The 27,400-nt window shown below is 49.5% G+C and overlaps 1 protein-coding gene across 1 annotated transcript in view; it reads right to left on the minus strand.

Moving 5' to 3' along the window:
• SYT6 (synaptotagmin 6) overlaps positions 1–27,400 on the minus strand; it is an 83,014-nt gene that overhangs the window by 21,824 nt on the left and 33,790 nt on the right. Inside the window, exons 3-4 of the mRNA XM_030561773.1 lie at positions 19,838–20,168; positions 14,819–15,373 (exon numbers count right to left, since the gene is read on the minus strand). Coding sequence (XP_030417633.1) covers positions 15,289–15,373; positions 19,838–20,168 — 416 coding nt within the window. The 3' untranslated portion in view covers positions 14,819–15,288. The remainder of the gene's footprint in view (positions 1–14,818; positions 15,374–19,837; positions 20,169–27,400) is intronic.

Genomic DNA, 27,400 nt, shown 5'->3' on the forward strand with positions numbered 1-27,400 from the left:
CTCTCTCCCTCTGGTTTCCTCTGCCACCCAGGGTATGGCTACACTTGCAGCTGTACAGCGCTGGGAGTTAAACCTGTCTTCATACAGCTGAGCAGGGAAAGTGCTGCAGTCTGTCCACTGACAGCTACCAGCGCACTGTCGTGGCCACATTTGCAGCATCTGCAGCAGCATTGGGAGCAGTGCATTATGGGCAGCTATCCCAGCATTCAAGTGGCTGCAACGTGCTTTTCAAAAGGGGTGGGTGGAATGTGACAGGGAGCATGGGGGAGAGAGAGTGTAGATTTTTGGAGCTGACACTGTGTCAGCAGCTGCCTTGCACGTTCCAACCCCCTCTCCGACTCCCTCTCACTCACTGAAAGCAAACAGCTTTTTTTCCTCACAGACCAGATAAGCAGCCGCTTCAAAACGGAACCTCCCGCCCGCCGCGCTGCTTCTCTTCTCAAGCAAACACTAGCCGTAGGCATTCCAAAGGCAGCCCCCCTGCCTGCCTCTGCTCAGTCACAGCAAACAGTAGCTGTGTTTGGTTTTTTAGATAAGCAGCTCCGGGAGCCCGGAGTTGACAACAAAATAGAGGCATCACAACAAAACAAAGAGTAATCTTTACTTAAAAGGATTATGGGAAGCTTCCGGAGGTCAGTTACAGTGTACTAAGATTATTCCCTGTTTACACTGGCACCCCAGCGCTACTCTTTACTCCTCTCATGGAGGTGGAGTACAAGCAGCGCTGTAGCCAGGGAGATACAGCGCTGTATGTGCCTTGCCAGTGTGGATGGGGAGTGAGTTACAGTGCTATAAAGCCACCACCAGCGCTGTAACTCTCAAGTGTAGCCAAGAGACCAGTAATCTGTTATCTGCTTCAGCTCGGTCAGGAGTGGATTAATGTCTCACTGGTCCCTTGGTACTTGATAAACAGAGAGAAGAATCACAACTAATTATTGTGTCATCTTGCTACTTCCTTCCCTAGTATTCTACACCAACATTCCAGGGTACCCAAGAAACACACATTGTGCATCCTCCTGTCCTGCCAGATCAGCAGGGGTTGTAACTGTAAAGCCAAATGCTCAGGTGTCTCTGGGGCTAGCCCATAATCCCCTCTCCAGCCTTATTGCCTACGCTACCTTCTATATAAGAAGAGTTCTAGAAACAGGGCACTCAAGCCAACAGAAGAGGCATGCATGGTGACCAAGTGCTCTGGAAAGAGCAGGTAAAGAAGACACATCCCAGATGGTGGTTTGCAATGACTGCCATTGCAGTTGTTGGCATTTCACAGTCACTGGACAAGACTAAAATGGGCCAGAGACAGGTTAGCAAAGGAGAAAGGGTTCAGGAGGCATAACCCAAAGCATTATCATGAACAGGAATGTTACAGCTCCATAACGCATAGTCAAGAGAAGGTCAGAAAATCTAAGTGAACTGAGAATCAGGCCCAGCATGTATTACCACAGCCCTGTTACACTGCCAGAGTGGAGTAAGTGAGACTCAGGAATGGGGTAGATGGAAAGCTGAAGGCTGTAGCAGCAACCTACCATCAGAGGGCCAGTCTGCTCCATCCCAGCATCTGGCAGCCAGGCCTCCACTTTTCCCCTGACTCTCCACTGACCTGCATGCAGCCTACTCACATTTCCTCCCCCTCTTAATTAGGACATAATACAAGACTAATGTAATCAGTTTGTGCAGCCATGCCAGGTGCAAACTCTTCCTTTCCCAGCACAAATAATCCACTTTACTGCACTGAGGTTGCAGTCACAGGCTCCTTTCCCCAGTCCTGACACTGCTTGGCTCTCCCTAAGCCAAACACAGTCCTCACTGCCAGAGAACCACCCTCCAAATCTCTGCTGCTGTGGAAAAGGCTGCCTTTTATAGTGGCTCTGCCTCCAGGCTGCTGTCACATGACCCAGTCACCTCATCTAGCTGCAGGCTGCACTGGGGTTTTAAGCCCTTGTTGTGAGTGCTCTATAAATGAGTGGAGCGCTTAGGATGACCAGATTGCAAGTGTGAAAAATTGGGAGTGGGGGAATAATAGCATTCTATATAAAACAAAGCCCCTAATATTGGGCTGTCTGGTCACTCTATGATGGCTATACATGTAAATAGCTAGTTAACCATATGGTGCCGGTAGCTGGTGCTCAGGAACACATAGCATAACTCCTGGGGTTTCTAGGACCAATAATACATGTTGTTGTGCATAGCAAATGGATTCGTGTGTGCAGCTCTTTATACACAGCTCTTAACACCCTTTGCAGGCCCAGCCCACCCAGTGACACCTTCTAATAGCATAGTCTGATGTGTAACGCTGTCTTGCTCATGGGAATTTAAAAAAAAGTGAAGCCAAACTGAGTTTGTAAACAGATTGGTATCGCTCAGGCTGTGGAAAAACATTATACTCTGAACTAAGCAGAAATATTCCCAAACATATACAGAGCATGGTTACAAGTTTGCTTATTTCATGCATAGGGCATACAATCCATTTATCATTGCAGAAGGGGCATTTGGTTCCTTCCACTGTGATAAAATTATCTCTTGAAATTGCAGCTGTTAGTATTCAAGTGACAGAACTTGCAAGAGAAGTATCTGCATTGAGGAAAGGTAAAATGCCCATGTGTTAGAGGACTAGGTCTTGTTGATGCATGTGATTTATGCCAAATGATTTCCCACTCTTTCTCTGGCAAAAGATTCGATATTTATTCCACTTAGAGGTGCAGAATATTAATGAGTGATGTAGTAAAGTATTGGTTCTTGACACTAGACTTCTCTTGACTAGCAAATAAATCCCAAATCTTTTCAAACACGAAGAGTATGAAAGAAGCAGTGACAGCTAAATGCTTTCTGGATAGAGGGGATGTATGACTAGACTTGTAAGAATCTAAAGACATATTGTCACAAAAGATGCAAGTTGCTTGTAAAATGTTTGATATACCAGTCCAGTCAGAGCTCCCTCCAGGATCTCTCTCTCTTAAAATACCAACTCTCCTAAAGACCATTCCCTTCAAAATGACAAACAGCTTAGTCTAATGGCACAACAAAAACATCGTAGTCCCAATCTCACTGTCAATGAGATACAACTCGGTAACTGTGTTTTCACCTATTATATTGCCCTGTCCTTAGCACCTACTGACAAATCCATTGGGAGTTGAATTTCTAGCTTCCCAGAATATTAACCAGGGGCCTCATTAAAGCATCAGAGTTCCCTGCATATCATCTGCAGCTTTTAGAATCTCTGTGGCTTCAGGGTCTTGACTGAAGTCCAACTACTCCCAGCCAGAGAGATGAGGCAGGCAGATAGCTTGAAAATAATAGCTGCTTCTGAAGTGAGGGCGCTGAGCTCAGAGAGAGAATACGAATGAACAATGCTGCCTAAGTGCTTAGACAGTTGCAGAAATGTTGCTAGTTTCTATTCCCGTTATCCTGTGCGATATCATCCGCATTCAGTGAAGACTTAGGCTGTCCTGCTAGCAGCTTTACTCTCTCTCTTTGCAATGTAATAGCTTGGCTCTTAATTCCATTAGCTACGCTAATTATTGTTACAGTTGTATTAGTCATTAGTTCTTGGGAAGAGTCATTCTCTGCTTTAATGTTCCCAAGCTCACTAAGAGTTACATCTGATAATCTACTCCTTTTTTGTTTCTTTTTTAACGAGGTGAGGAGACACAGGGTGCTACACCATATGCTCTGTGGCTCTTCATCACAATAGTAAATCTATGGGGAGGAGTTTTTTTATTTTTTTCCACAGAGAGGCTATGAAATGACGTATTCAAGTGCGGTGGGATTAAAATGAATGTCTTGAGGAGTTGCTCAGCTGTGTGATTTAGAGCAAATTCCCGCAAGTGGGTTTGAGGGGGAGGGACACTTCCAGAAAGAGGAGAAGAAAGGACAACAGTGTGTCTCTGTTATATTACAGAATGCAGTCAAGGTAATCTACAAACATAAAACATGGCATTCTAAGCTAATGTAGAGCATGTCTGTATTGCATCTCCAACTTGACAGGAATGAGAGCAGTATCAGGGCTGTGTATTCAGGTTCAGATATACATGCCTGCCCATCCGCAGTCTGCATACTGTGCTTCACATCGCCTTCTGCACTGAAAATCCCTGGCTCCTGCAAACTATATAGCTTTTCAGCGTACCCTCAGATGGGATGTTTGGAACAGGATTCTGGTTAAAGTGTCAGTATTTCCTAGTCCACACATCCACTGAGTTCTTAGGACTGTATGATTAAGAGGGAGAACTACCTAAGTCTGCTTTCACTTGTGGAAAACTTTCCTCGGTTTAATAAAAATTAAGTATTTCTGTTGAGGAACCCCAGCGGAGTTATGTGATTCTTTGATACTCAGCAAACCTCCCACTGAAGAGAATGGAACTCTGATTTTAATTATAGTCTCTGAGGCTAAGATACTTTCTAACCTGTAACAAGAGTGCCCAGCAAACTACCTCCACCGCTCTGCCTGCTCCTTGGCAGTCACTGATCCTGTGCTCCCTGAGGGATGTTCTATTAAGAATGTTATTCTGTTTTCCCCATTTAAACCAGGCAGTGTAATTTATTTCCCCTCTCACCTTGCACGGTCTGTTTGCTTCACCTGCTGCATCCCACCCCCAGCTGTAGGGTAAGCTCTACAGGGTGTAGGGTTTATATGACTGCAAAGCTCATTGCACAGACTTTGGCCACTGTATGAATATAACAGAGCATGTGCTGATGAACACTTGCAAAGAGAAAGGCACAGGAGAAGGACACTCATCAATACCATTACTTTATTCTTCATCTTGTAAAGTGAAACCCTCCCCTGTGCAGAGCGTCAGGACAAGACCCTTAAGCACCCAGATGTGCTGACCCTCTGCCCAGGGGTAATGTTTCATTCATGTTAGCTCCAGTATTGTGCAAACAGTGGTCAGACTGGGCAAGTATAAGGGTTTCTGCCTGCCCCTCCACCCAGCACAAGCCATGCCACAGGCAAAAGACTTTGCCTTCATTCAATGGCATTTTTATTAAACATCTGGTCCCTAGACCAGAAGCCAGTGGACTCAGAGAATAATACACAGCTGGGCACCCATAAACCCTGCTGCTCCAATACCACCAGGGGCACATCCCACCACCTCCTCATGATTAACGCATTGCAGCTGAGGTGCTACAGGCTGGGGACAGACAACATGGCCATGGGGTGTCTGAACCCTCTGGGGTGGCCCCTGCTAGAAGGAACCAGCCTTGCACAGGGAAGCGCCTGGGCACCTGTAAGGAGCTGGAGCTGCCCCAGGTTGTGAGGGACAGAGGGCAAGAGGCCATGAGAGAGACCCAGCATGTGCTGCAATGGAACCATTGGCCCCTGCATGGTGGGGGGACGGGGAGTGGGACATGGCCCACTGGGGATTTTGTCACAGGATTTTCTATCTCTGGGCCCAGAGCTTCCCCTTGTCATTAATTCTCGTAATGCAGCAGGATAACTTGGTGCTTCAGTTAGAATATTGTGCTAAGAAGTCATTTAATGGCAGCTTCCCCACCCCTCCCTTCCGGGACAGTGGAACGCCCCAGCAGCTTCCCACCACACAGTGGGTGCTAGCGGGAGAGTTGTGCCTGCTCTGCTCTCGGGCTTTGCCCTGTGGCTTCTGTGTACCCAGCCCCAGGCGAGAGCTCAGGGGGCCCCATGCAGCTCCACGGCTGCTGGTTTATGGTTCAAGGGAGTGTTCCACAGAGCTCAACCCCTAGCCCCACGCAATTGCCAAGTGAAAGCAGAGATGCCCGCCCCCCCAATGTGGGGAGGGCATGTGGCAACATTCGGACAGACAAAGGCACTCATGCACCTGGCTGGCCAGGCAGGGGCTGTTTCAGGCTAGCTGGGCCTGTCTCATCTCTACCGCTTTATTTCAATCTGCGCCCATGGAGCTTGGTGTAATGAGAATAAGGAGCGTGGATTGGAGAATGTCTACCTTGACACACGGCACCGCTAGGAGTTGGACAGCTATGCAGACCCGTTCTTCCTGAGCACTGGTGGGCAGAGGCCCAGCTGCTCCTCGCTGACAGCAAAGAGCTAGCCACACTTTAAAGAGGCACCCACTCAGGCTCTGACCCACCATGCAGCTGAGATGAGGGGTTGGGGGAAATAGCTAGAAGCCAACCCAGCAAATACAGGAGAAAATGCGAGCAAGGCTTTAAACCTTCCTCCTCCCAGGTTGTACGGACAGGCTTTAGAGCTTGTGAATTTTAATGCACCACACCAGCTCTGCTCCTGAAAGTGCTGAACTCCTCCTCAGAGAGCCAAGCTCGGCTCTACATCACAGCCTGGTGTCACTGCCATCGATTTTACCCCAAGGGAGCTGGTGGAGCTGACTGACTGGATAGTGCGCTGCCATCAGAAGTGTCAGATCAGATAGTATATTCCTGCACCAGATGTGGTGCCAGGAACCCCCAGCTGCACAAAGCAGCCCCCACGCATCTCGGGATTGCCAGGATAAATGTGGATTGTAATTGATAAATGTACCTTGTAACCTGGGCGCAACTCACCCCCAGGCACCTCCTGCTGGTTGCTTCAGGAATTAGCTCAAATTCCAGCTCGGAGCGCCCTCTGCAGGCCAGTGATCTGCCTTTCAGCTACTGGCCCCAAGTCCCTCCCTGGACCCCAGTGCCCCTTTTATGTGGGGTTCTGCCCCCTGGTAGTAACGCCTTCCTCTTTCTTAGGGGTTTCCCCTCCCTGGGAACCCCCCACCCTCTATCCCCACTTTGCCTCAGTGTCTTGGCAACTGCCCAGTCATTGGCTAGCCCCACGCCCTGGGGCAGACTGCAGCATTAGCCTCTCATCATCAGCAAAGAGGGTTGGACCTGCTGCCTTAGCCTACCCCTGGGTTGCACCCTGCAATGCCCAGTACCTCTTAGCCTTCTGCTAGGCTGCAGCCTGGGGCTTTCCAGGCAGGAGCTCCCCAGCTCCTCTGCCTTTCCCCAGCCCTGCTTCACCCTAGGTACTTTATTTGGTTCTCTGCAGCCAGGCCCTTCTCTCTCTGAATACAGAAAGAGACTGTCTGAGTGCCTGGCTTCTCTGCCCTTATATAAGGGCCTGTTGCTCAGTTTGGGGCCTGGCCCCAGCTGCTGTCACTTCCCCAATCAGCCCAGCCTAAAGGCTGCTTTTAATCCCTTCAGGGCAGGAACAGGGATCCACCCTGCTACACACCTGTAGAAGAGAACATGGAAAGGGCAGCTCGGTAATACCCGATCTGCAGCAGCACCCCCTAATTGTGCTGAGGAACGGGTCTATGACAGCAGCACCCATTCGATACATCACTTACATCCCTCAGAAACCCCTCACTGGGGCCTGGCTCCCTACATAGAGCTAAGCGATCGTGGCTTGTACTGATCCTCTGGCTCTGTGGCTCCAGTTAGCTCCCAAGCCCTCTTTCTGCATAGGTGTCAAGGCATTTGCTCTTGTCTATACAGATTAGACATTTGGCTGGAAGAATTCAATGGGGATGAGTTTTTCTGTTGTTGTTTTCCAAGGTAGAATTTCACACCCTTCTGAGAGCCAGTAGCTGGAAGTGAAGGTTCTTACAGACTGCAGCTGAAGGCACCTATCAGAGACCATAGAACCCCACTGACGCATCCAGGCATTACAAGACTTAGCAGGGCCTGCTTTCTGGGCAAATGGAGCTCTTGAAAGGGAAATTGCCAAATTGATTCCTGTAAAAGGATAACACTGTGTATTACTCCAGCTGCAGAGTCTGGATCCAGCTGTGATCCCAAGCTATGCCAAATGTCAGGCTGTGCTCTGGGAGAGGGAGAGGGGAGCATGCTCTGGCTCTGGTTTAGCCCCATCTTGCCTGCCGAGTCCAAGGAGTTTTCAGAATAAAATCTGGGCAAGAGTTCTGTGAAGATAGAGAGGAATGTTACTCAAAGCCCAGCCCAGTCCTTCCCGTGTGTGGCTGGGAATCAGCCCAGTCCATATGCTTTATGGCGCCCTATAACTAATTAATACTAACAAAGCTTCCCCAGGGTTCCTTGTAAGATCTGTCTAAGTGGTCACTGAGCAAGATTGTCACCTGTGACTGGTAATTATAATTCCTTAGCTTTGGAGGAGGCAGTGTGAGACCCTGGGGCAGGTGAAAATCATGTTCCCTGAAGATGTCTCAAACTGAGCTGCTAAAAACTGAGATTCAGGAAATTATCTCGTCCTGTCTCTTACAGATGCCAAAGAGCTCAGAAAAAGCCTTACTGCAGGGAAGTGCTCTGCACCACGTCCCTGGAACAGCCTCTCAAGCACTGACTGCGTCAGCCACTGGAGCTCCACCCACGCAGCGCACACCCGACCCCAGCAGGAGGTGGCAGGGGTTAGCAAAGAGTTTACACACAAATTCTGGGGAACAGCCATTCTGGCGCGGACTGTTTGTTATCATGCCCAAGTAGACAAATAATAAGTGGGAAAGCGTCTGTGCTTGGTTCTGGTTCTGTGCGCCTGACTGGGCTGTGCAGCATACCAGTGACTGCTCATTTGGGCAGGGCACAGTGCTGGCCTTGATTCATTCCATGCATTAGTCAGAGGGCTCACTTGGGAGCAGCCCTAGCAGGAGGCCATGGACACAGATGCTAGAAGAGATCTCCTTTAGACTGAGAGAGCATCCAAAAGGCACCTTCTCCTCCTCTCCTTGCTCTGTGAGAAGCTGCACAGGGCACGGACCTGGCCCTACCAGCACTGACAGTAAGCATGGTTCGGAGGGTTTTACTCTGTTACCACAAATGAGACCAGTGAGAAGGGCCCTATTTGGATGGATGAGTTACCTGCACATTTGAGTCACTGGGCCATTTCCTAACTCACGTCAGCAGCTCAGCAGTTAGCGGAAAGTCTGGATCGATAAGCTTTGCAAACATCGAGACCAGAATGGCTCACAGGTTCATAAGCTACAATTCATTCATTCAATAGCTGCTCAGCAGAGGCACTGTCTGAATGGCTGTACATCCTCCTTTGGGCACATTCTGCTTTTTCACCTACATGAATTAACACGTTCTTCGCTGCTCAAGCCTTTGCTGGTACTGTAGGATGAGAACCACATTTATCTTCCCACTTTCTGCTAAAACAGAAGTGTACCTGGGTAGTTACAACTGGCTGTGGCAGACCAGTGCCTGCAGCACTCCCATGGAAATGAATGGAACCATGTATGTGATAGGGAGAGGATGGCAGGACAGAGCCAAGCAATTGTCCCATACTGTCCTGGGGGTGTTCTGTGAGGCTTGCTAGATGCTACTGGCTGTACACAGCCTGCTCTGCTCACCTCACAGCCAATATGACCCCTTCACAGCCTGTCTTTTAATAATCCCTCTGTTAGGAATTCTCTGCTTGTTCAGTACGTGCCATTAGCTAACCCCATTCTCTCTCCCCTGAGAAAGCCCTTACCACTTCCTACACACCCAACCTTGAACTCTGCTCCACAGTCAAATACAAACTACATACTTGGCATTGTTACAGACCCTCTTCACTGACGATCCCGTCCTTTCATTCCCCTCTGACACTTTTACAATAAGAGGAAACTTGTTTTTCTTCCTTCTGGAGAAAAGGAAAGAAAATATCTTTCTCTCTGGGCTTTGATGTTCTTTAACTGTATTGTATTTTTCAGATTTCACGCTGGAAGGCACTATAAAAAACCGTATCATCTGCCTCAGCTCTGAAGCGCTGACCAGTGTGCTAGTGGATGCTTGTCCCAACTGGGGCTGGCTTTATTACCATAGAAATGAACAACAGAGTTAGGTTTAAGCCTTCCTCCTCAATTCGGCTGCTCCTCAGCTTCCTACCCCAGAATTGCTCAGTCCACACTCTATATCCTCTCACTCCAGGGAGCCACTCCCTAGTCCATTATGTCCAAGTCGGGTAAGGAGCCACCTGCCTCTGGTAGTCACAGCAGAGCTCTGTTAAATAACTTGCACTTAGAACTGCAAGTGATCTATGGTACAGAAGTGTCTGTGAGCAACAGCAGCCCAGCGCGACAGCCACTGAATATGCTTTTGGGAAAAGCTCTCTCAAGCAGTCTATACAAATTACCTGTCTCTTCTAGGTGTCAGGAATGGCTTAAACATGGGTGCCATATTAACAGAAGCTAAGCCTGGCCCTGTTGTTTACATCACAAAATGAGAATATTAAGAACTTCATTTAGGCCAAATGCTAGCATTCCCGGGGCTACTGCTGCCTGAGACCTGGTGCATATTTGTTATCCTGTTATGGCTACTATTCCTTACAATAAGCCAGCCTCAGTAAATTAGTAATGTGAGCTGTGGATTTTTAGCAATAACTACAGCATTATGGAGATGTTTGCAACATGCACGACAGCTCTACCATTATAATGATAAATGTGGAGTTTCACACAGAAATAATGAGTCTTTGCTCCAGGGCTGTAGGAACTGCTATGGTCTTATCCAGTGCAAGTACAATAGGAAGGATTTCAAGGATGAAAGATAAAGCCTGCATGCGATGATCCTTAAAGATAACAGACACCCTTCCAAAGCAGCCCAGTACACAAAGGACTTCCATCTCAAACAAGACAGTTAATCTGGCAAATTTCTTAACTATGTATTTCAGTGGTTTTGTTTAAACTCCCTCTTATAAGGAACATTTCATAAGGAAGAGCCTTTCAAAGCCATTGGAAAATTAAATTCAATCCAGCCTCAAGCCATCTTGCTCAGCCTGTGGGGAGTAAGGGCAGACTCTGGCTACGAAATGACCTAATCAACGCTTTTCGACCGGTAGGTAAAGATTAGCTAGAGAACTCCAGCTGTGGCCACAGAGAAATCGAAGCATGTTCTCACAGTGGGAAAAGCAAGCAATTCATAGCAATGTCTGGAGTGCAAAGCTGGTATTAGGATTTCAAAGCAGTGACTATTCCCTAGAAGTAATTTGAAGTTAGAAACATTAAATCAGCAAAAGAACACTTCTGTGTCTTAAGTCTCCAACACACTAGCCATGTCAAATAACTGATGTGCAAGGCAGGTTTAGACTGCACACCCTGGGACCAGGAAATTCATCACAGAATCTACACAAAACTGTATAGGCCTGAGCCAGAAGACTCACAAACTGAACAAACTCTGGAGCAAGTGACTGGAGTAGCACTGAGAAGGGGGTTATAGGGCAGTACTCCAAGTGCCGGGGGCGGGAGTGCTGAATAAGTGCCAAAATCGAAGGACAATGGATGAAGATAAACAAAAAAAGGGCTGGTGTTTTGGGTGGGCTGGGGAGCGTCTGGCTCGACTGGTGCCTGTTGTTCATAGGATCAGATCCTCAACTGCTCAACAAAATATTCTTGTCAGAGAAACAGCCACCATAGGCATTGTTCTGAAAACGCCCCTGTTCGGAACCGAGTAGCAGGCAGCCCATTGACAGCTGTCAGTTATGAGCAACCACATCGCCCCTGAACAGTGAACAGAATCAGTGCACTGCAATGCGCACACATGGACTCCACGCACAACATGCGCACACACACCAGGTTCCAAGTCCACCCTGAGGGTATGTCTGCACTACAGCTGCCACAAGCGGCACAGTCATGGTGCTGCAGCGGCGCAGATGTTGTGATGTTGTGTAGATGCCTCCGTCGACGTAGGTATCCACCTCTCCGAGAGGCTGGAGCTAGGTTGACAGAAAAATCCTTCTGCCCACCTAGCCACATCCCCACCTTGGATTAGGTTGACCTAACTATGGCCGTCCAGACGGTACATTCTGCACAGCCCTGAGTGACATAGCGAGGCTGACCTCAGTTTTAGGTGAAGACCAGGCTGCGGGACCGTTCAGGATTAGCACCAGCAAGGCAGTGCGGAAGGACCTAATCATAGGTCCTGGATTTCTCTGAAACAGGCTGAACTGAAATCCAAGAGGAAGTGAGAAAAAGAGGATCCTGCAGAGCTCTGCCTAGTGAGTGTCCCAGCTGCAAACAGCAAGTGCAGGGGCCACCTGGGTGCAAATACACCCTATCTCCATACAATGTTGCTAGAGGCAGCTAGAGCATGAGGATCTCCCAGTGGGGAGGCACTAGTGTAGGACTTGGAGATCTGGAGTCCCTGCTCTACCATAGACTCCCCGTGTGACTTTGGGCAAGTCACTCAGCCACTCTGTTCCTTAGCTCCCTCCCCCCCACCCCATCCCCACACATGGGCTGGTGTGAAGATAAATGCACTACAGGTTACCAGATGCTGCGTCAGTACCTGGGACCCGCAGCCACACACTGGTTTGGTACGGCTATGGGCAGCCCTGGCTCCCAAGGGCTCTGTCTTTGGGAATCCAGACAACAAGTCTCTGCTGCCAGCGTGTCAGGGTCAGAACCGGCAGTGTGATGGATGGAGTCCAGAGTCAAACAGGAACTGAACGTTTCATCTATCCCTGGCCTCAGAAACACTTCAAGGGACTGACTGCTCAGTTCAGCTCACTCCATCCTTTCCTGCACAGAACAGCCAAACTCCAGCTCTGGACACATGCTGGGCTGTCCGGCAATTGCATTAGCAACGTGCAGCTCTCTCCCTTCCCTCAGCACTGCACCTCCCCGGGCAGGGCACAGCTCGGGGAGGTCTCAACAGCCCTTGGTATCTGTGGCCAGCAGATGGGTGGCACTTGTAGGTTAAGGAGACCCCTAGCTTGAGGGGAATGCAAGGAAAGGTCAGAGCTCAGTGCAATGACGGAGTGATATTGTTGGTAGAAATTGAGTGGCAAGATGGGGATGTGGCCAGCGAGTGAGAGCAGTACTGCTAGAGGTCGTGGAGCAGTGCCAACAGGTGTCCTTTAATATTGCTGGCCCCTGTGGAATAGCTATGGCTATGCAGAGCTCAGTCCCCGCAGAAAGCAAGAGAGCTCAGAGACCAATAACCCTGTGGGATTACACAAAGCATTCACTCCGTTTGCCAGACAGGTGGATATGCTCATCACCAAGCAGGGATGGCAAGGCCTTTGCTTTGGGCCACAGGGCTATGGAAATCGCATATTCTGCAGCCTCAGAAATAAGGCTGTGACATGAGACAGAAAAAGAGCAAGTTGCTTCCAGACCTACAGAGCAGATTGGTTTGTTGTTAGCCCTCAGCACTATTTCCAAACAGGCACTCCTGGAGGTGATATGGGAAGAGTAGAAAAACAGCGATTTATGTGGGGGTTAATGTGCACGCTACTGAACTGAGCAGCCAGTGTGGACAGGTGGCGCCCCCCGCTGGCCATAACCACAGTCTGACCAGTCACAATGGATCAGAACCACCCCCTTCATTCACTAAAGAAATTCAAAACACCCACTAAAACTCCAGTCTCCAGCCTCTGCTGCTCCTAAGGATCCTCCCTCCGGGCTGCTCAGCTCACACACTAGATCTTCTCTGCAGAGAACCACCTCTATGTCTCTCATCCCCGAGGGGTAATAAGCGTCCTTTTCAGTGAGACAGCACAATAGGCTTTATTTCCCAGCAGGATCATCACCTGCTGACAGGGTGTGGGGCTAACACTGCAGCCTCTTACAGGCCATTGTTCATAATGTGTTGCCCTGTCTCACCATCACCGTTATTGCAGGTATTCTCCCCCGTGCAGCACAAGAGAGGGAGCTACTGCAACTGTTCCACTGCCAAAGAGCGGATGAGGGTAGCACTGCATGAGTCATTAGTTAGCATCACCCATACTCCCAGAGCTCATGTGGCCAGCTGAGCTCCACCAATAGCCAGGGGGCAGTGAAGAGTGACACTGCCAGGCAGCGCTGATAGGCAGTGTACTACCCTGTCAGACAATCATAGCCCAACAAGACCCCAACTGTGCACTCAGGGCTAAGGACAGCATCTGAATGATGAAGCTGCCACTATTTGTACATTTTATCTCCAGATTCACAGATTTTACAGCTACAAGGGATCATTATGATGCTCTAGCCTGTCCTGCACAACTTACGGAATAGAATTTTACTTAGTGATTAATTCCACAACTTCTGGTTGAACTTTAAAAGAGGTGAAATGATGATGTAAACTTATACACGAAAAGCAAACAAAAGTTATGCTTTCAGCTGATCCCTCTGGGTGTAGATTTCTGAGGGGCTTCTGAGAGAGCCAGATTAATACTGAACAATAATAATGGCTTGAGCGTCTCTGCTTGAATTTTCCATGCAGGATCAGCTTGGAGGCTGGAGTTGTTTGCTATTTGTTTTGTTTAGAGGACTTGAAATGTTACTTTTCAAAAAGGTAAAAAGAAAAGCTCCAGGAAACTTAGCAATTCCTACATGTTTCCAAAATGATGTTTTCTGATACTGTGGAAACAGGTCACCCAGTAAATAAAGACAGTGTAACTTCTCAAAATGGAGGTAAGTGATCTGATGGACCAGGATGTTCCTCCAGAGTAATTTATTAATGTCCATCCTATGCACATGGTAGACATTGAGAGCTTTCAGCTACCATAGACTGAGTACGTGACTCACCACATGTGGGGCACAAGTCGCACACAAACAGTACTGAACAGGTAGATAACAGCAAGATGGGGCAGGTGGAGCTAGAACGGGGTCTGCAATAAATGAGGACCCTGGTAGAGCTGACAGCTGTGCACACAACAGCCTCCCTCTCCACTATGCTTGGGTCATCATCGGTGGAGTTTAAACCGTGGATCTTCAGTGCTAAAAGTATGAGATCCTCTCACTTGTGCTAATGGGAGAAACTCTGTTAACTAGCTAATCTAATAGACTCTTATTACTGGTGTGGAGCAGCCGGGGGAGGAGAGGACAAAGACACATGCTCTCCTGGTGTGGATGGCTAGACACACTATCCAGTTTAATGTGCACAGGCAGTGCATATAACATTGATGCACAATATCTGCATAAATCTCAACCCATCTGAAAGCCAACGTGGCTCCTCTGCAGCAGATACTCACAGTTGGTCGCGTACTGAATGTCCTTCCAGATGGAGGGTTTCCCGGGAAATGTCCGAGGCCTCAAACAGGTTCTCCAAGTAACCTCCCCTATCATGTCATGCCTGGAGAACCTGTCGAAGTCGAAGACACTCAGGTGGAGTTTCCTGCTAGTCAGCTCCTCATAGGCACAGGAAGTGGAAGGACTCATCAAGGTGGGGTCAGAGTCTTCCTGTGGACTCGTGTCTGGAACTTGCGCTTCCTGTCCGGCAGAGGTAGATCTTGACGTAGGGATCTGAGCTGCCGCAGAAATCCTTGGCCGGCAGTCAAGGCCTTGAGGATCCGCACAAATCAGCGTCTCGTTCTCATAGTCATATTTGAGGGTGAAGTTTATTTTCCACAGGTTTTGCCGCCTCCTTTTCGGGTCCTCAGCCAGTCCACAGACTTTTGCTTATAAGCTCTGGTTTAAATCCTTCCGATGCTCGTTGGCTGCCTCAGGGCCCAAGGGGCGGGGTCGTGCCATAGTCCATGCTGGACACGTGCATCTGCCGAGGCAGGTGCCTCTTGAAGGAAATGTGCCTGCAAGGGGAGAGGACAGTTGTACACTCTGCCTGGCACATTCCCACTGCTCCCTCCCTAGATTAACCCAAGCAGAGCTGGGGATGAGAGAAGGAGGGGAACGAGTGCTTGTGCTGTCTGTGGGGAACCTCTGAGCTGGTTATGAGTTTGGGGCATTAGGCTCTCTTTCTGGATCTGCAATGGAAACATCCCAGCCTAGCTTGCAGAGGTGCCGCCTCCCCCCTCACACACAGAGACGTGCCTGAACTGAGGAGCCCAGATAACAAGCAGAAGCCCAGGGGCCTTCCAGTTCTCATTTGTTCCCCTTCCATGCCCCTGTGACATAAATGAGAGCAAATACACTGTGTCCAAGCCACAGCTCACAGGCCCGGGAGACTCTCCAGTTCTCTTGCACTTTTCCATTGCCAGACCATGGCACTAAACTTCCTTCCCCTCAGAATTCACAGGACTGTGAAAGCCAGGCAAGCAGAGGCAGGACTAGCTAAGATGTCTGCCTCCGGGCCCTGCTGTACTCAGACCTCCCCCAACAGATGCCAGCCAGGCAATGGAACATGCAGACCTGGCAGGCTGTGTCCCCATCTCCCATGGAAGCAGCTCCATGTTTCTTCAGATGCATTTTTCATGTTTCACTCTGAAGGGAAGGGGCTCAGAGAGGCCCTGCTGATTTCCCAGTACAGGTTCTCCGGGCTCTAGTGGGATCCTGCTGTTGTTATTCACTTTAATTGTCTCTGCAGAGTGGCAGAAACTGCCCCTGCGTGAGCTGGGTGATGCCCCTCAGCTCTTCCTTTTGCTCTGTAGCTAAAAACTGAGAACTCAAGGAGCCCCAGCTCCCTGCCTGATCACCCATAACCTGCCTCACTCCCAAAGCTGGGCCTGCACCATAGAGCACTGAGCCTGCCAGTTGCCCAGTGTGGTGTGAGAGGCCGTGTGACAGCATGGCAGGATGCTCTGGGGCAGCAGGCTAGATACTGTCAAAGCACTGGAGCAGGTACGGCTCATTAGACATTCCCCGAATACAAAGGGATGGTGCAGCACCCCTTCTGGTAGAGGACTCTAGGAACTGAAGACTGTGGAGCAGCCAAGACAGGGTAGAAGGCCGACACTGGGGGTCATGTAGCTTGGCTTTGGAATTACTTTTCATTAATATAGCAGGCTCTGAGGAAGATGAACTCAAATTGGAAGGGCTGCTAAGATGGCAAGGAGAACGGAGAGCTTGGGGGGTTTAGGTTAGCAACACAACGCTGATAGGGATGTGACTGCTGCCTGTAAGCACATTGGGATAAACGCCAGGAAGGGAGAAGAGCTGTTTAAGTGAAGGACAGTGTGGGCACAAGAACCAATGGCAATGAACTGGCCATGAATAGATTTAGACTGGAAATGAGAAGATGGTTCCTAACCATCAAAGGAGAGAGGCTCTGGAACAGCCTCCAAATAGGAGCACTGGGGCTAACCAGCTTTATGATAGCTCTTAGTGATACATTTATGAATAGGGTTATGTGGCAGGGCTGCCTGTGACAGCAGGGGACTGGACTCAGCAGGGCCCTTCAGGTTGCTAGGGGGAGTTTTGACTCAGCAGTGAGCATGTCGTGGTTGTGTGGAGCTGGATGGAGATCCCACCAGGCCCCAGGAGGGCACAGAATGAAAAGGTGTGTGCCTGGCACAGGAAGGAGCGATTTGGAAATAAATCCAAGAACAATCCCTGCTCCAGCACTTGTCTCTACCCTACCTGCAGCCTCAGCACCACAGCAGCTTGACCTGCTACAGAGACGGCTGATGTACCTGATTTGATCATTCACACTCATTCACATGCATTTATTAGGGATTCAAGAAGATACCCAGCTATGCAATACTCAGTACAGGAGGCAGCCGCAGGGCAGCGAATCAAACAAAGTAGGGCAGGGTTAGCAGCTCGATCTCTGGTTTTGATGTGGCACTCAGGGGCCAGAAATGATGTGACAGGATGCACAAAAGAAACAACGGCTGCTACCGCAGGGGGCCTTCTCCACTACGCAAACCTTGGAGCCCGGGTGAGTTTTGAGTGTGTTACCAGAATGGCCAACATGCTGCCTTCTTTCTTGGAGGTTTGTACATGATTTTTTCCATGTAGTTTTGTACCTCCATACATCTGAGGAAGATGCAAGAGGGAGATGAGTGACAGTAACACATCGGCACCATTATCCCAAACACCCCTCTGTTACTCAGGGTGCAGCGAGACGTGTGCCAGTGGAGTCTGACACAAATTCCTGTTTAATTTTTTTCTCTGTTACATCTTGGGAGGTGATTTAATGATGCAAGTGACAATGAAAAAACGAGCAGGGCTGGCATACCGTGGGCAGGCCCTGGCAAGCTGTCCCCACACATGATCAGCCTGACTGAGCTTTTACCCTCTCTGTGCATGAACGGTTTCTGGAGAAGCAGAACATGCATGTGTTTGTGTGTGCACAGAGCAGGGGTTCTGGGCGTGTGTGCAGTGTTTGTGTGTGATTGTGCGCACATGCTGCATGTGTGTCATGTGTCCATGTGACTGAGCGGCCCGAAAAGCAATGCAATTCAGTCACAAACAATGCCTGGCATAATTCCAGCAGTCATAGGATGAGTTTTAGTTCCCCTTCAAACGGGAGACTGAGGTGTGTGTCTCGTATGTTGGGTGCTGATGCAAGCAGCGTTCTGAGCAACAGCTGCCTGCGCAGCGGTGCTGCCCACCTCACTGGGGCTGTGGCCAGCACTGCAGCCGGAAAGCAAGGACTCAGCTTCCTGCCCTAGTTTCACAGACTCTGGATTCTCCCCCAGACTAGTCCTCCAAGGCCCTTGCATCTCACCTCTAATGTTAATGACTCATGCACAGGCCTGTAGGCTGCGGCTGGGGCAGGAATGAGGCATTGATCGGGGCACTGGCATGCAGCTACTCCTATGCCTGGCCAGTGAGTGACACGTCAATTCCGTTTATCTAACAAGTCCTGCTGTGAGCCAGAGAAGCAAGAAGAGAGCAAAGAGGTCTAATTCTATCTGACAATATACCATGTCACCAATCCTTCCCTCGCCCTGTTGTGCTGTCACAAAATTAAAGTGGCCACAAGCATACTGACAGCTTGACACAATAAGGCCAAGTTACAGTAACACGGTTTGAATCCTTTACTTTTAATCAAGGGCCCACCTTAAGTTTGACTTAATACATCAGCTGGGTCAAAACGAAGCAAATCTTTGGCAAACTCTCCAGCATGGAGATGGGTGTGTTTTCTTCAGCCCCACTGGGTCCATCTCCCCTCAGGCTCAATGACATAGTTCTTACATATCGAACAACAAATAATTATTAAGAACACACCCAAGGCAAGCCAGTTGCTGGAGACTAGAGATACGTGTTATCACACATTCTCGATAATCAAACAGTATTGAGCCTGTTGGGTGTAAGTTAGAAACATACACATATCTAGGGTCGTTAGTGTACAGTGATATAATATCTGATTCCTTGTGAGTTAGTAAATAGCCATTTTGGAAAGTCTGACTTCCCATTGCTGAGCTCCAGGACGGATCAGATGGAATTAATCATCCAGGCTAATCTTGAACATAGAGAACGCCCCCCTTACACAGCATGGGGATTCTTTCAGGGACCCATGGAGCCCCCCGGTTTAGGCACAGGAGCCAAGAAGCTGCAGGCTGTACTTAGCTTGCTGTTTTTAGGACTTCTCTCTAGAGCCAGCAGACGCTACAAACAATGGTTCGCTTTTGCTGGCAGCTCAGTGCTGAACTTCCAGAGACAGTGTTTCTCCCCTACGGAAAGGTGCCATCTGGTAAATGTAGTTGAAGCCATTCCCAAGGAGTAGTGCAATGGGACTGGTCTTGAGGGAACATGGGCTGGGACGTACATGAGGGATAGATAATCTAATAGCCTCTGCCCACAGACCATGTCAGTGGATACCTACAGCATCTCTAATCCTCTCCTGGTTTGCTGGCCAGGCTCCACTGTTCTCCAGCCTGTGCTCAGGATTACTGTACCTTCTGTAAATTCAGGGCATGACATCACAGAATGGGCACTTACCCGACTTCTCCCTGAGAAACCCAACATCCTCCCAACAGCTGCTAACTCCATCCTTGACCACTTACTGGGCAAACAGCCTTTGACCAATGGCCAACAACACAGGTCCACCTCCAGCCACCAGGAGATGCCGTATTAACAAGAAGACCTACAGCTCTTCTATGTGTGGGGCAAAACTGTCCCTTCTTGCGGGCTCATGCTAGTAAGAATCCAACCCAAGCCTGAACTTAAGCCTCTTGCTTTAAGTGCCAGCAGTCTCCAAGGTATGGGGCATCTGGGAAGGCCTGCAGATCAGCCCAAGCACTGCGCAGCTTCTTAAATGGAAGGATCTCAGAATTTAAATGGAAAAGCCATTTCAGCCACGTGCATGGTGCCAATCTGCACAGACCCATGCTGTCTCCATACTGCACAGAGCACAGCACAGCACTCACCTGGTGGACGATGCCGGCTCCGTCGTTTGCCTCTGTAGCCGTACGTGCCGCGTGATATGGTCTTTCATGGACATCTGGACCTCAGCTGGGATATCCGGTGAGGTGTGGCTGATCTTCACAGCTGCCTCCAGGAAGCCAAGCGTGCCTGTGTCCTTTAGCTTGCCTGCCATGGTCTCCTGGTTGCAAGCCGCCTCGCTCTGGGAGACGTTAGAAGAAATGGCCTTGTTCCTCCAGGGCACCCAGCACAGCTTCCAAAAGAGAAAGAGAAAAACTGCCACCAAGGCGAGGCCACACACAATAACTATCACTGCAAGGAGGCTGATGGAGAGCTCTAAGGGCAGGAGATGGGACAGGGACACACAGGGAGCAGGAGGGACAGGAAGGGAGAAGAGAAAAGAAAAGAAAAGATGGTTGTGAGAAAGCTGTAAGGTAAAATGAAAAGATGGTGCAAGCTGGCTTGTCTCTACCCCGGGCCCCTGCAGTTCTGCGAGTGACGGGTGAACACACACAATTCCCCTGCCGACCGCTGGACTCAAACAAAGTGCCTCAGCAGCAAAGGCAGGGACCAGAAAGGGGTGGCAGTGGGGCTAATTGGCATGGTCAGATATTGAGGTCGCACTTGGGTTTGTGTCCCTAGCAGGCCGCTTAGCCGCAAGCCTGACTGCAGAACTGCCGTGGGACTGAGCATTAATAAACCGCCCTGGAGATGCACCTTTCTGCTGGTATGGCAGAACGTGCCTTCCACTGCAAAACACGGGCTTTCCGATGTGCTGTTAAAACCCCACTGCCATAACTCTGAAAGGCAGGCTGGTTATTGGCCTATTAAAGTGCACCTTCCGTCCAATTGTGCTCATGGAGAATACAAAACCACGGGCTGCTGACACAGTGAAATCAAATAGAGAGGGAGGTTTTATAGCAGGCATTACATGTTCTCCGCTACATTAAATAAATCAACAAACTCAGAGTGATAGCTGACACTGTCCTCTGGGTGTTTGGTCACTTTCCCTTATATGTTATAGGTTTCAAGTTTTAAATCTCTTCTCTGGAGAGGGAAGAGGGTTTATAGCAATGGTGCAAGAATCATGGAATAAATAAAGAGCATGCACATGACATGGGGTTTAATATGATCTACAATATCTCAGAATGGGATAGGACAGTTTTTTTTTACATCACTTTTTGCAGCATATTAATGGACAAATCACTGATATAACATTGTAGGAAGATTCCTCCCCATAGCCTAGATTCTGGCACTGTGGCATATACGAAGAAGAGATGGCCCACTCAGCATTGACATGTGCCCTGGGACTTTGGGAGCTGAGGTAGGTCTGTGCACGGAGTTGCAAATAACAGTTTTGGTAGTTTTGGATACGAGTACGCAACTGCAAATTTGTTCCCCTGCCTAGATGTGCAGCTTGTATTAGTGACTATTAAAACTATATTCCAGGATCTAGCTAAGACTCTCGGGTGCAAAATGGGTAACAGGAAAACAGGCAAAAAGGGAAAAATCTCAACGTTCCAAAATGTAGTCTAAAGTAAAACATGCCCCCTGTTGTCCTGTGTCCATGCAGACACTCGGGCTATGGGTTGACATGCAGAAAATAAAGCTCACGCTGACAGTACCCAAAGCTCTCAAGAACCTGGGCTACCACAGTATTGTTAAGGTATTTACAGAGCTAAAATTAATGCTCGCTGAATACCACAAGCCCAATCAAGCCATTGAGATACTCGAAGGAATATACCAGAAGCCTCTGCTGGAAGTTCAAACCACCTGGTGTGAAGTGGGACTAACCAGATCCACTGGGTACCTGCCTACCTTCCCCATACTGCACTGCAGGGCAGACTCTGAGCTCCTTGCCCAGTTCCCTCAAACCATACCTGTGTGAGGAGCACCAGGGCTGTGCTCTGCCAAAGAGGCCAGCACAATGCAGCTCAACCAGCTCCAGGAGGCAAAGAGACAGGGGCTTTCACTGGTCAGAACAGCCCTTGAGAGAGCAATTGTAACTGGCCATCCCTGGGCAAGACTCTCCTGCTCTCCCAGGCCAGGTGTTGAGGGAAGAGCAGGAATGAGGGAGAGACGGAGGGGGACGGGCAATGACAAGACAGGCAAAGAGATGTCTAGGAGGTGGGAGGGTGGGTATAGCTGCTCAGGGAAGGAGCAGAGTATACAAAGGTTGCGACAATAAACAGGAGAGTGGCACAGAATTAAGAGACGTGAGGACAGGGCACAGAGAACAGCTGGAGGGGAGAGCTAGGGCTGATCAGAACCCTGCCTGTAGCCCCAGTTTGGGGTGTTATTTTCTGCTACTGCTGGGCTTGTCACACACAATGGAGAATCCAGAGAGTGTGCTGTTTTCAAACCAGCCTTTGCAATTCAAAGAGCTAATCCCACCAGGCCCACCACATCTCCCTGAAATCAGAGAATGCACTGCTAACAAGGGGCACCCTGCTGAGTGGTGATAAAGGGACAATGGATTTGTGGAACAAATCTTGGGCCCCATTCAGGACAGCACTGAAGTACGTGCTTGCTTTTAGGTCCATGCTGACATCCCATTGATTTACCGTTCAGCTTGGGTTTAGGTGTCTCCCTGCCTTCTATGCTGGGGTTCTGCACAGTGGCCAGAAAGCAGATAGGAGTCCCCAGCTGCTCAATAGGCTGCTATGCCCTGCTGAAGACCCTGGCATAGGAGGCAGACTAGGCGCATGACTGGGCTCCACAGCCAACAGGCACAGGTCACAGCAATGCAAATCTGCACTGGAGCCAGAAGCAAGGTGTCAGAGCTGGCTCCTCGCTCTGCGGTCCTTGGGGATCTCCGCAGCAAGCTGCCGAGGCTGACGGTCACTAGTGTGTGTAAATCCCATTAATAGCAACTGGAATTAGGACCCACACTCACAGCCTGATTCACTCCCCTCGAAGATAATGGAAGCCTTTCCATAGAGCTCAGTGGAAGTTTGGATCAGGCCCATGTGAAGGAGAATGCACAACTCTTTGCCTTCTGCCCTCACTCTGGACTTTTTGACTGCTTGAATCACAGGATTAAGACATGTAAAGAAACAGATGGTCTCTGTGCTGAAGGAAGCATATAGAAAAATGGTACCTTTGATAAAGAAGCCTGTTTATCACTGGTTGAGATTGAAGTGCATTGGCAGAAATGTATTTATTTGCTATTTTTTACAATCGGCAGAAATGTGTATGAGTTTACAATACCTGTTTGCACTATGCCTGAATCTAGGGAATGCCAACCACTTCTCACTTTCATGAGCTCTAAAAGGTTCTTAATTCACCCCAAAACTGAAGTTTAAAAATAAATCACTCAAAATCTGTTATTAGGCAGCTGAGCCTTTAATCAGACAATCCAAGCCGCTCGCATCTTTTCTTCATTGCAGCTGTTACAGAAATAAGCCTTGAAATATGTCTCACCATAAAATACAAGGTCTTTTCATGAGTTCTATTCCTTTGATTCTATGTTTTACTTTAGATCTAGCCATAATTAGATCTTTGATGTTAAAGCCTGGAAAAAACCCTATAAAACATGAAGAGGATTTAAATTTTCATCTTGACAAAACACCTGAATCTACAAATGAAAGAAAAGAAAATCACTTTGTTGGCGTAATGAGGGAACCTGTTCATATTGTTAGCTGTCGCTGGCTTGCTGTTTGGGAACACAACTGCTATTGGAGCTATAGGATTTTTTAACATCAATTGAAATAAACAAACAACTCTCAAACAAGTGTCATATATACACAACATGATGTCTGGATATCAATAAGCGAGTGTCACTGAGATAAAGAAGCCTTTTCAGGAGACACAGGTTTTTGTTGTTCCCAGTGTTCCATGTATCTTAATTGTATTAACACAGGGGTCGGCAACCGATGGCAGGCGAGCCATTTTTTTATGGCACGCGACTTCCTGCTGGGACTCCAAGTGCCACTAAAAATCCTGCCGACGCGGCAAGCTGCAGGGTCTGCGCCCTACGGCTGGAGTGTCTGGCTGAGCGCAGAAAGCCGCCGGTCCCTCTCCCACCTTCCCCCAAAGCCCTGCCGCTGCACGCATAGCGCTTTGGGGGCTGGGGCTGCGCATTCCCGTGGGGCAGCGTTTGGCTCCGTGGAGAGGTAAAGACGCTCCCCGCTCATCCAGAGCCCTGCTGTTGCGTGCACATCGCTCTGAGGGGCAGGGCAGGGCTCCAGATGAGATGGGAGCGTCATGGCAAGGGAGTCTGGGAGTCTGGGGGGGAGTTAGGTAAGGGGTGGGGGCAGTCAAGGGACAGGGAGCAGAGTGAGTTGGATGGAAGGGTGGGATCCCTGGGGGGTGGTTAGGGGCGGGGGTCTCTGGAGGAGGCAGTCAGGGAGCGGGGGGGGGGGAGATTGGATAGGGCATGGGAGTCCCAGGGTCTGTTTGGGGGATGGATAGGGGTCAGGGGACAGGCAGCAAGGAGGGTCCTGGGGGAGCAGTTAGGGTGGGGGGGTCCTCTGGAGGGAGTGGTCAGGAGACAAGGAGCTGGGGGGGTTGGATGAGTCAGGAGTTCTGGGGGCTGTCAGGAGGCAGGGTTGTGGAGAGGGGTTGGGGCAGGCAGGGAGCAGGGGAGGACTGGATAGGTCTAGAGTTCTGAGGGTCCTGTCAGGGGGCGGGGAGTGGTTAGATAGGCATGGGAGTCCAGGGGGTCTGTCTGGGCGCGGGGGTGTGGATAAGGTTTGGGGCAGTCAGGGGACAGGTAGGGGATAGGGTTCTAGGGGGTCAGTCAGGAGACAAGGGGCAGGGGGTGGGGTCCCAGGAGGGGGTAATCGGGACAAGAAGCGGTGGGGAGTTGAGGGTTCTGGGGGGGGGGCAGTCACCCAGCCCTCTGCCCTGAGCCCTGACCCCCCTCACACACACACACCCAGTCCTCTGCCCTGAACCCTGCACCACCCCCACACCCCCAGGTCCCTGCCCTGAGCCCTGTACCCACCCAGCCCCCTGTTGACTCCTTCACCCCCTCCCATGACCCCAGCCCTGACTCTGGCACCCCCACACACACCCAGCCCTCCTACCTTGAAACCTGCACCCCCTCACATGCCCCCAGCCCTGGCTCTTGCACTCTCCACATCTCCAGCCCCCCCATATCCCATGCACCCCACACATCCCCACCCCCACCCTGAGCACCAAATGGGAGTCACATTCCCACCTGCACCCCTCACATCAAATGGGAGCTGCCCAGGTAAGTGCCCCCACACCCAAACCTCCTGCCCCAACCCTGAGCCCCCGCCTTCATTCTAGCTCCTGGGCAGACCCTTCACCCCCAGCCCTGTGCTCAATGCACTCCCATTCTCAGCTCAGTGCAAAGGGAGGCAGAGAATGGGCCAGAACCAGGGAGAAGGTAGGTAGCCACTGTATGTGGGCAGGGCCGGGACCCCAGACCGGCAGCAGGCTGAGTGGGTCCGGCAGCCAGGATCCCGACTGGCAGGAGCCGGAGGATGGAACCCCTGAGCGGCAATGGGCTTAGCCGCTCAGCCCATAACCGGTCTGGGGTCCCTGCTGCCGGCCCCACACAGCCTGCTGCCTGTCTGGGGTTCTGGTTGCCAGACCCTTCCCAGCTGGGGGTTCCAGCCGCAGGCCCCACTCAGCCCACTGCTGGTCTGGGGTTCTGGTTGCCAGACCCTTCCCAGCTGGGGGTTCCAGCCGCAGGCCCCACTCAGCCCACTGCTGGTCTGGGGTTCTGGTTGCCAGACCCTTCCCAGCTGGGGGTTCCAGCCGCAGGCCCCACTCAGCCCACTGCCGGCCTAGGTGAACAGAACCCCAGACCAGCAGTAGAGTGAGTGGGCTGGTGGTGTAAGATCAACATTTTAGTTTAATTTTAAATGAAGCTTCTTAAACATTTTGAAAGCCTTGTTTATTTTACAATACAACACTAGTTTGTTATATTATATATAGACTTGTAGAGAGAGACCTTCTAAAAACCATAAAATGTTACCGGCACGCGAAACCTTAAATTGGAGTGAATAAATGAAGACTCGGCACAGCACTTCTGAAAGGTTGCCGACCCCTGTATTAACATTTAGGAGCTGCAGCCCAGTAGTATTAACTATCTAGGTTGGCAGGGGAAAGCTTCTTAGCTGCCCACAAGTTAATTGCCTTGAAGGAGGCATGTAAAAGCTGCCAGTGAGTGAAGGAGCAGGGCCTGGAGAGAATAAGCACCCACCTCATACCTCTGAATACTGGAAACCTCCTGCGCTCAGCTGCTCTCCTTCGGCAGCCTCATGAACAGGTCATGTCTGAGTCAGACTGTACAGTTTATCTTATTCAAGCCATTGCAACCAGAGCCTTGAGAGAAGGGGCATGTCACGGGCTGGTGAATGAATCGGTTTAGTCTCATTTAATAATAAATAGAATTGCAAGACAGATGGCGGAGCTCCTAGGAGACTTGGCTAATCGTATTCTCAACATTGCAGGGTTCCGAGACACCGATCTACTGTATTTTGAGCTAAGTCCTAGAATTCTTCTCAGGGTTCTCAGTGTCAAACACAGTTCTGTGCGAAAACATAAGGAGTTGGGTTGTTTGAAAATGTGTCTCTGTTGCTCCTTTTCTGTCACTTTCCTTTGCAAATATTTTTTTGAAATGAAGAAATGTTTTCCATTACAGTTTGTTTAAGTCCTTGTCAGCAGTCTCTAGCCCTAAGCCTGGAGATACAAATATGAACACACGGCATATTAGCATGAGTGACAAGGAGTTACCATGTAGTGCATCTCCCGAAAGCATCTTTATTCTTACTATTATTCCTATGATTAGCAACAAAAATAAGGTTTGAAGGATAAATAATACAAGACATTTGTTGCTGGCCCTGAGCTAAGCCCCTGGGGCTGAATCAGGAGTATCCATATCACCCTGCAAGGGGACAGCAGAAACGAGAGAGCAAATCCTCAGACAACTTAGCTGTCAGACTTGATTTGTGAATTTAGTGACAAGAAGTTTAAAAAGTAAAAGAGAGTTACAAAATCCAACAGCTCAGCCTGGCTGAATTCAGGACCAAGCTACTTTTTGGGTTTACCATCAGCAAACCCAAAATAATCATCATAATTCCTCCCCTTAACGTGCATTCCTCCTTTTGATTATTTAAACTACCTACAGAACAGGATGTTATAAGGGAATAAGGGAAATGGCTGTGTTGCAGGAAACTTCTCCTAAGACATTTCTTTCATGCCATGGAATTATGTAGGACTCACAAATCTGCTAACACACCACAGCTGTTAATGAAAAGCTTCAGAAATAATGAATCATCAACTCTAAAAACTTGTTGCCTATTTGAGAGGGCTCCACGCGTCTCCTTGCTGAGCTGGCATTCAAAAGATATTGACAGGATTTAGGGATGCTTTTATGCATGAGCTCCAAAATCCTTCCTCTAGCAGCTCACTTAGAACAAAGGAGGATGGAACCAGGAGTTTACAGATGGTGTTAAAAAAAGAGCCAGCCTCAGAAAAACACTGGCTTGTTTGAAGATGACATCGGATTAACTGAGAATAGATTTATCAAACAAATATAATTTGATGGAGTTGGACCATAACTGAGTCCATGAGTCTTAAAACTGAGGCTG

This window comes from Gopherus evgoodei, chromosome 4 (genome assembly GCF_007399415.2).
Source record: "Gopherus evgoodei ecotype Sinaloan lineage chromosome 4, rGopEvg1_v1.p, whole genome shotgun sequence".
Lineage (NCBI taxonomy): Eukaryota > Metazoa > Chordata > Testudines > Testudinidae > Gopherus > Gopherus evgoodei.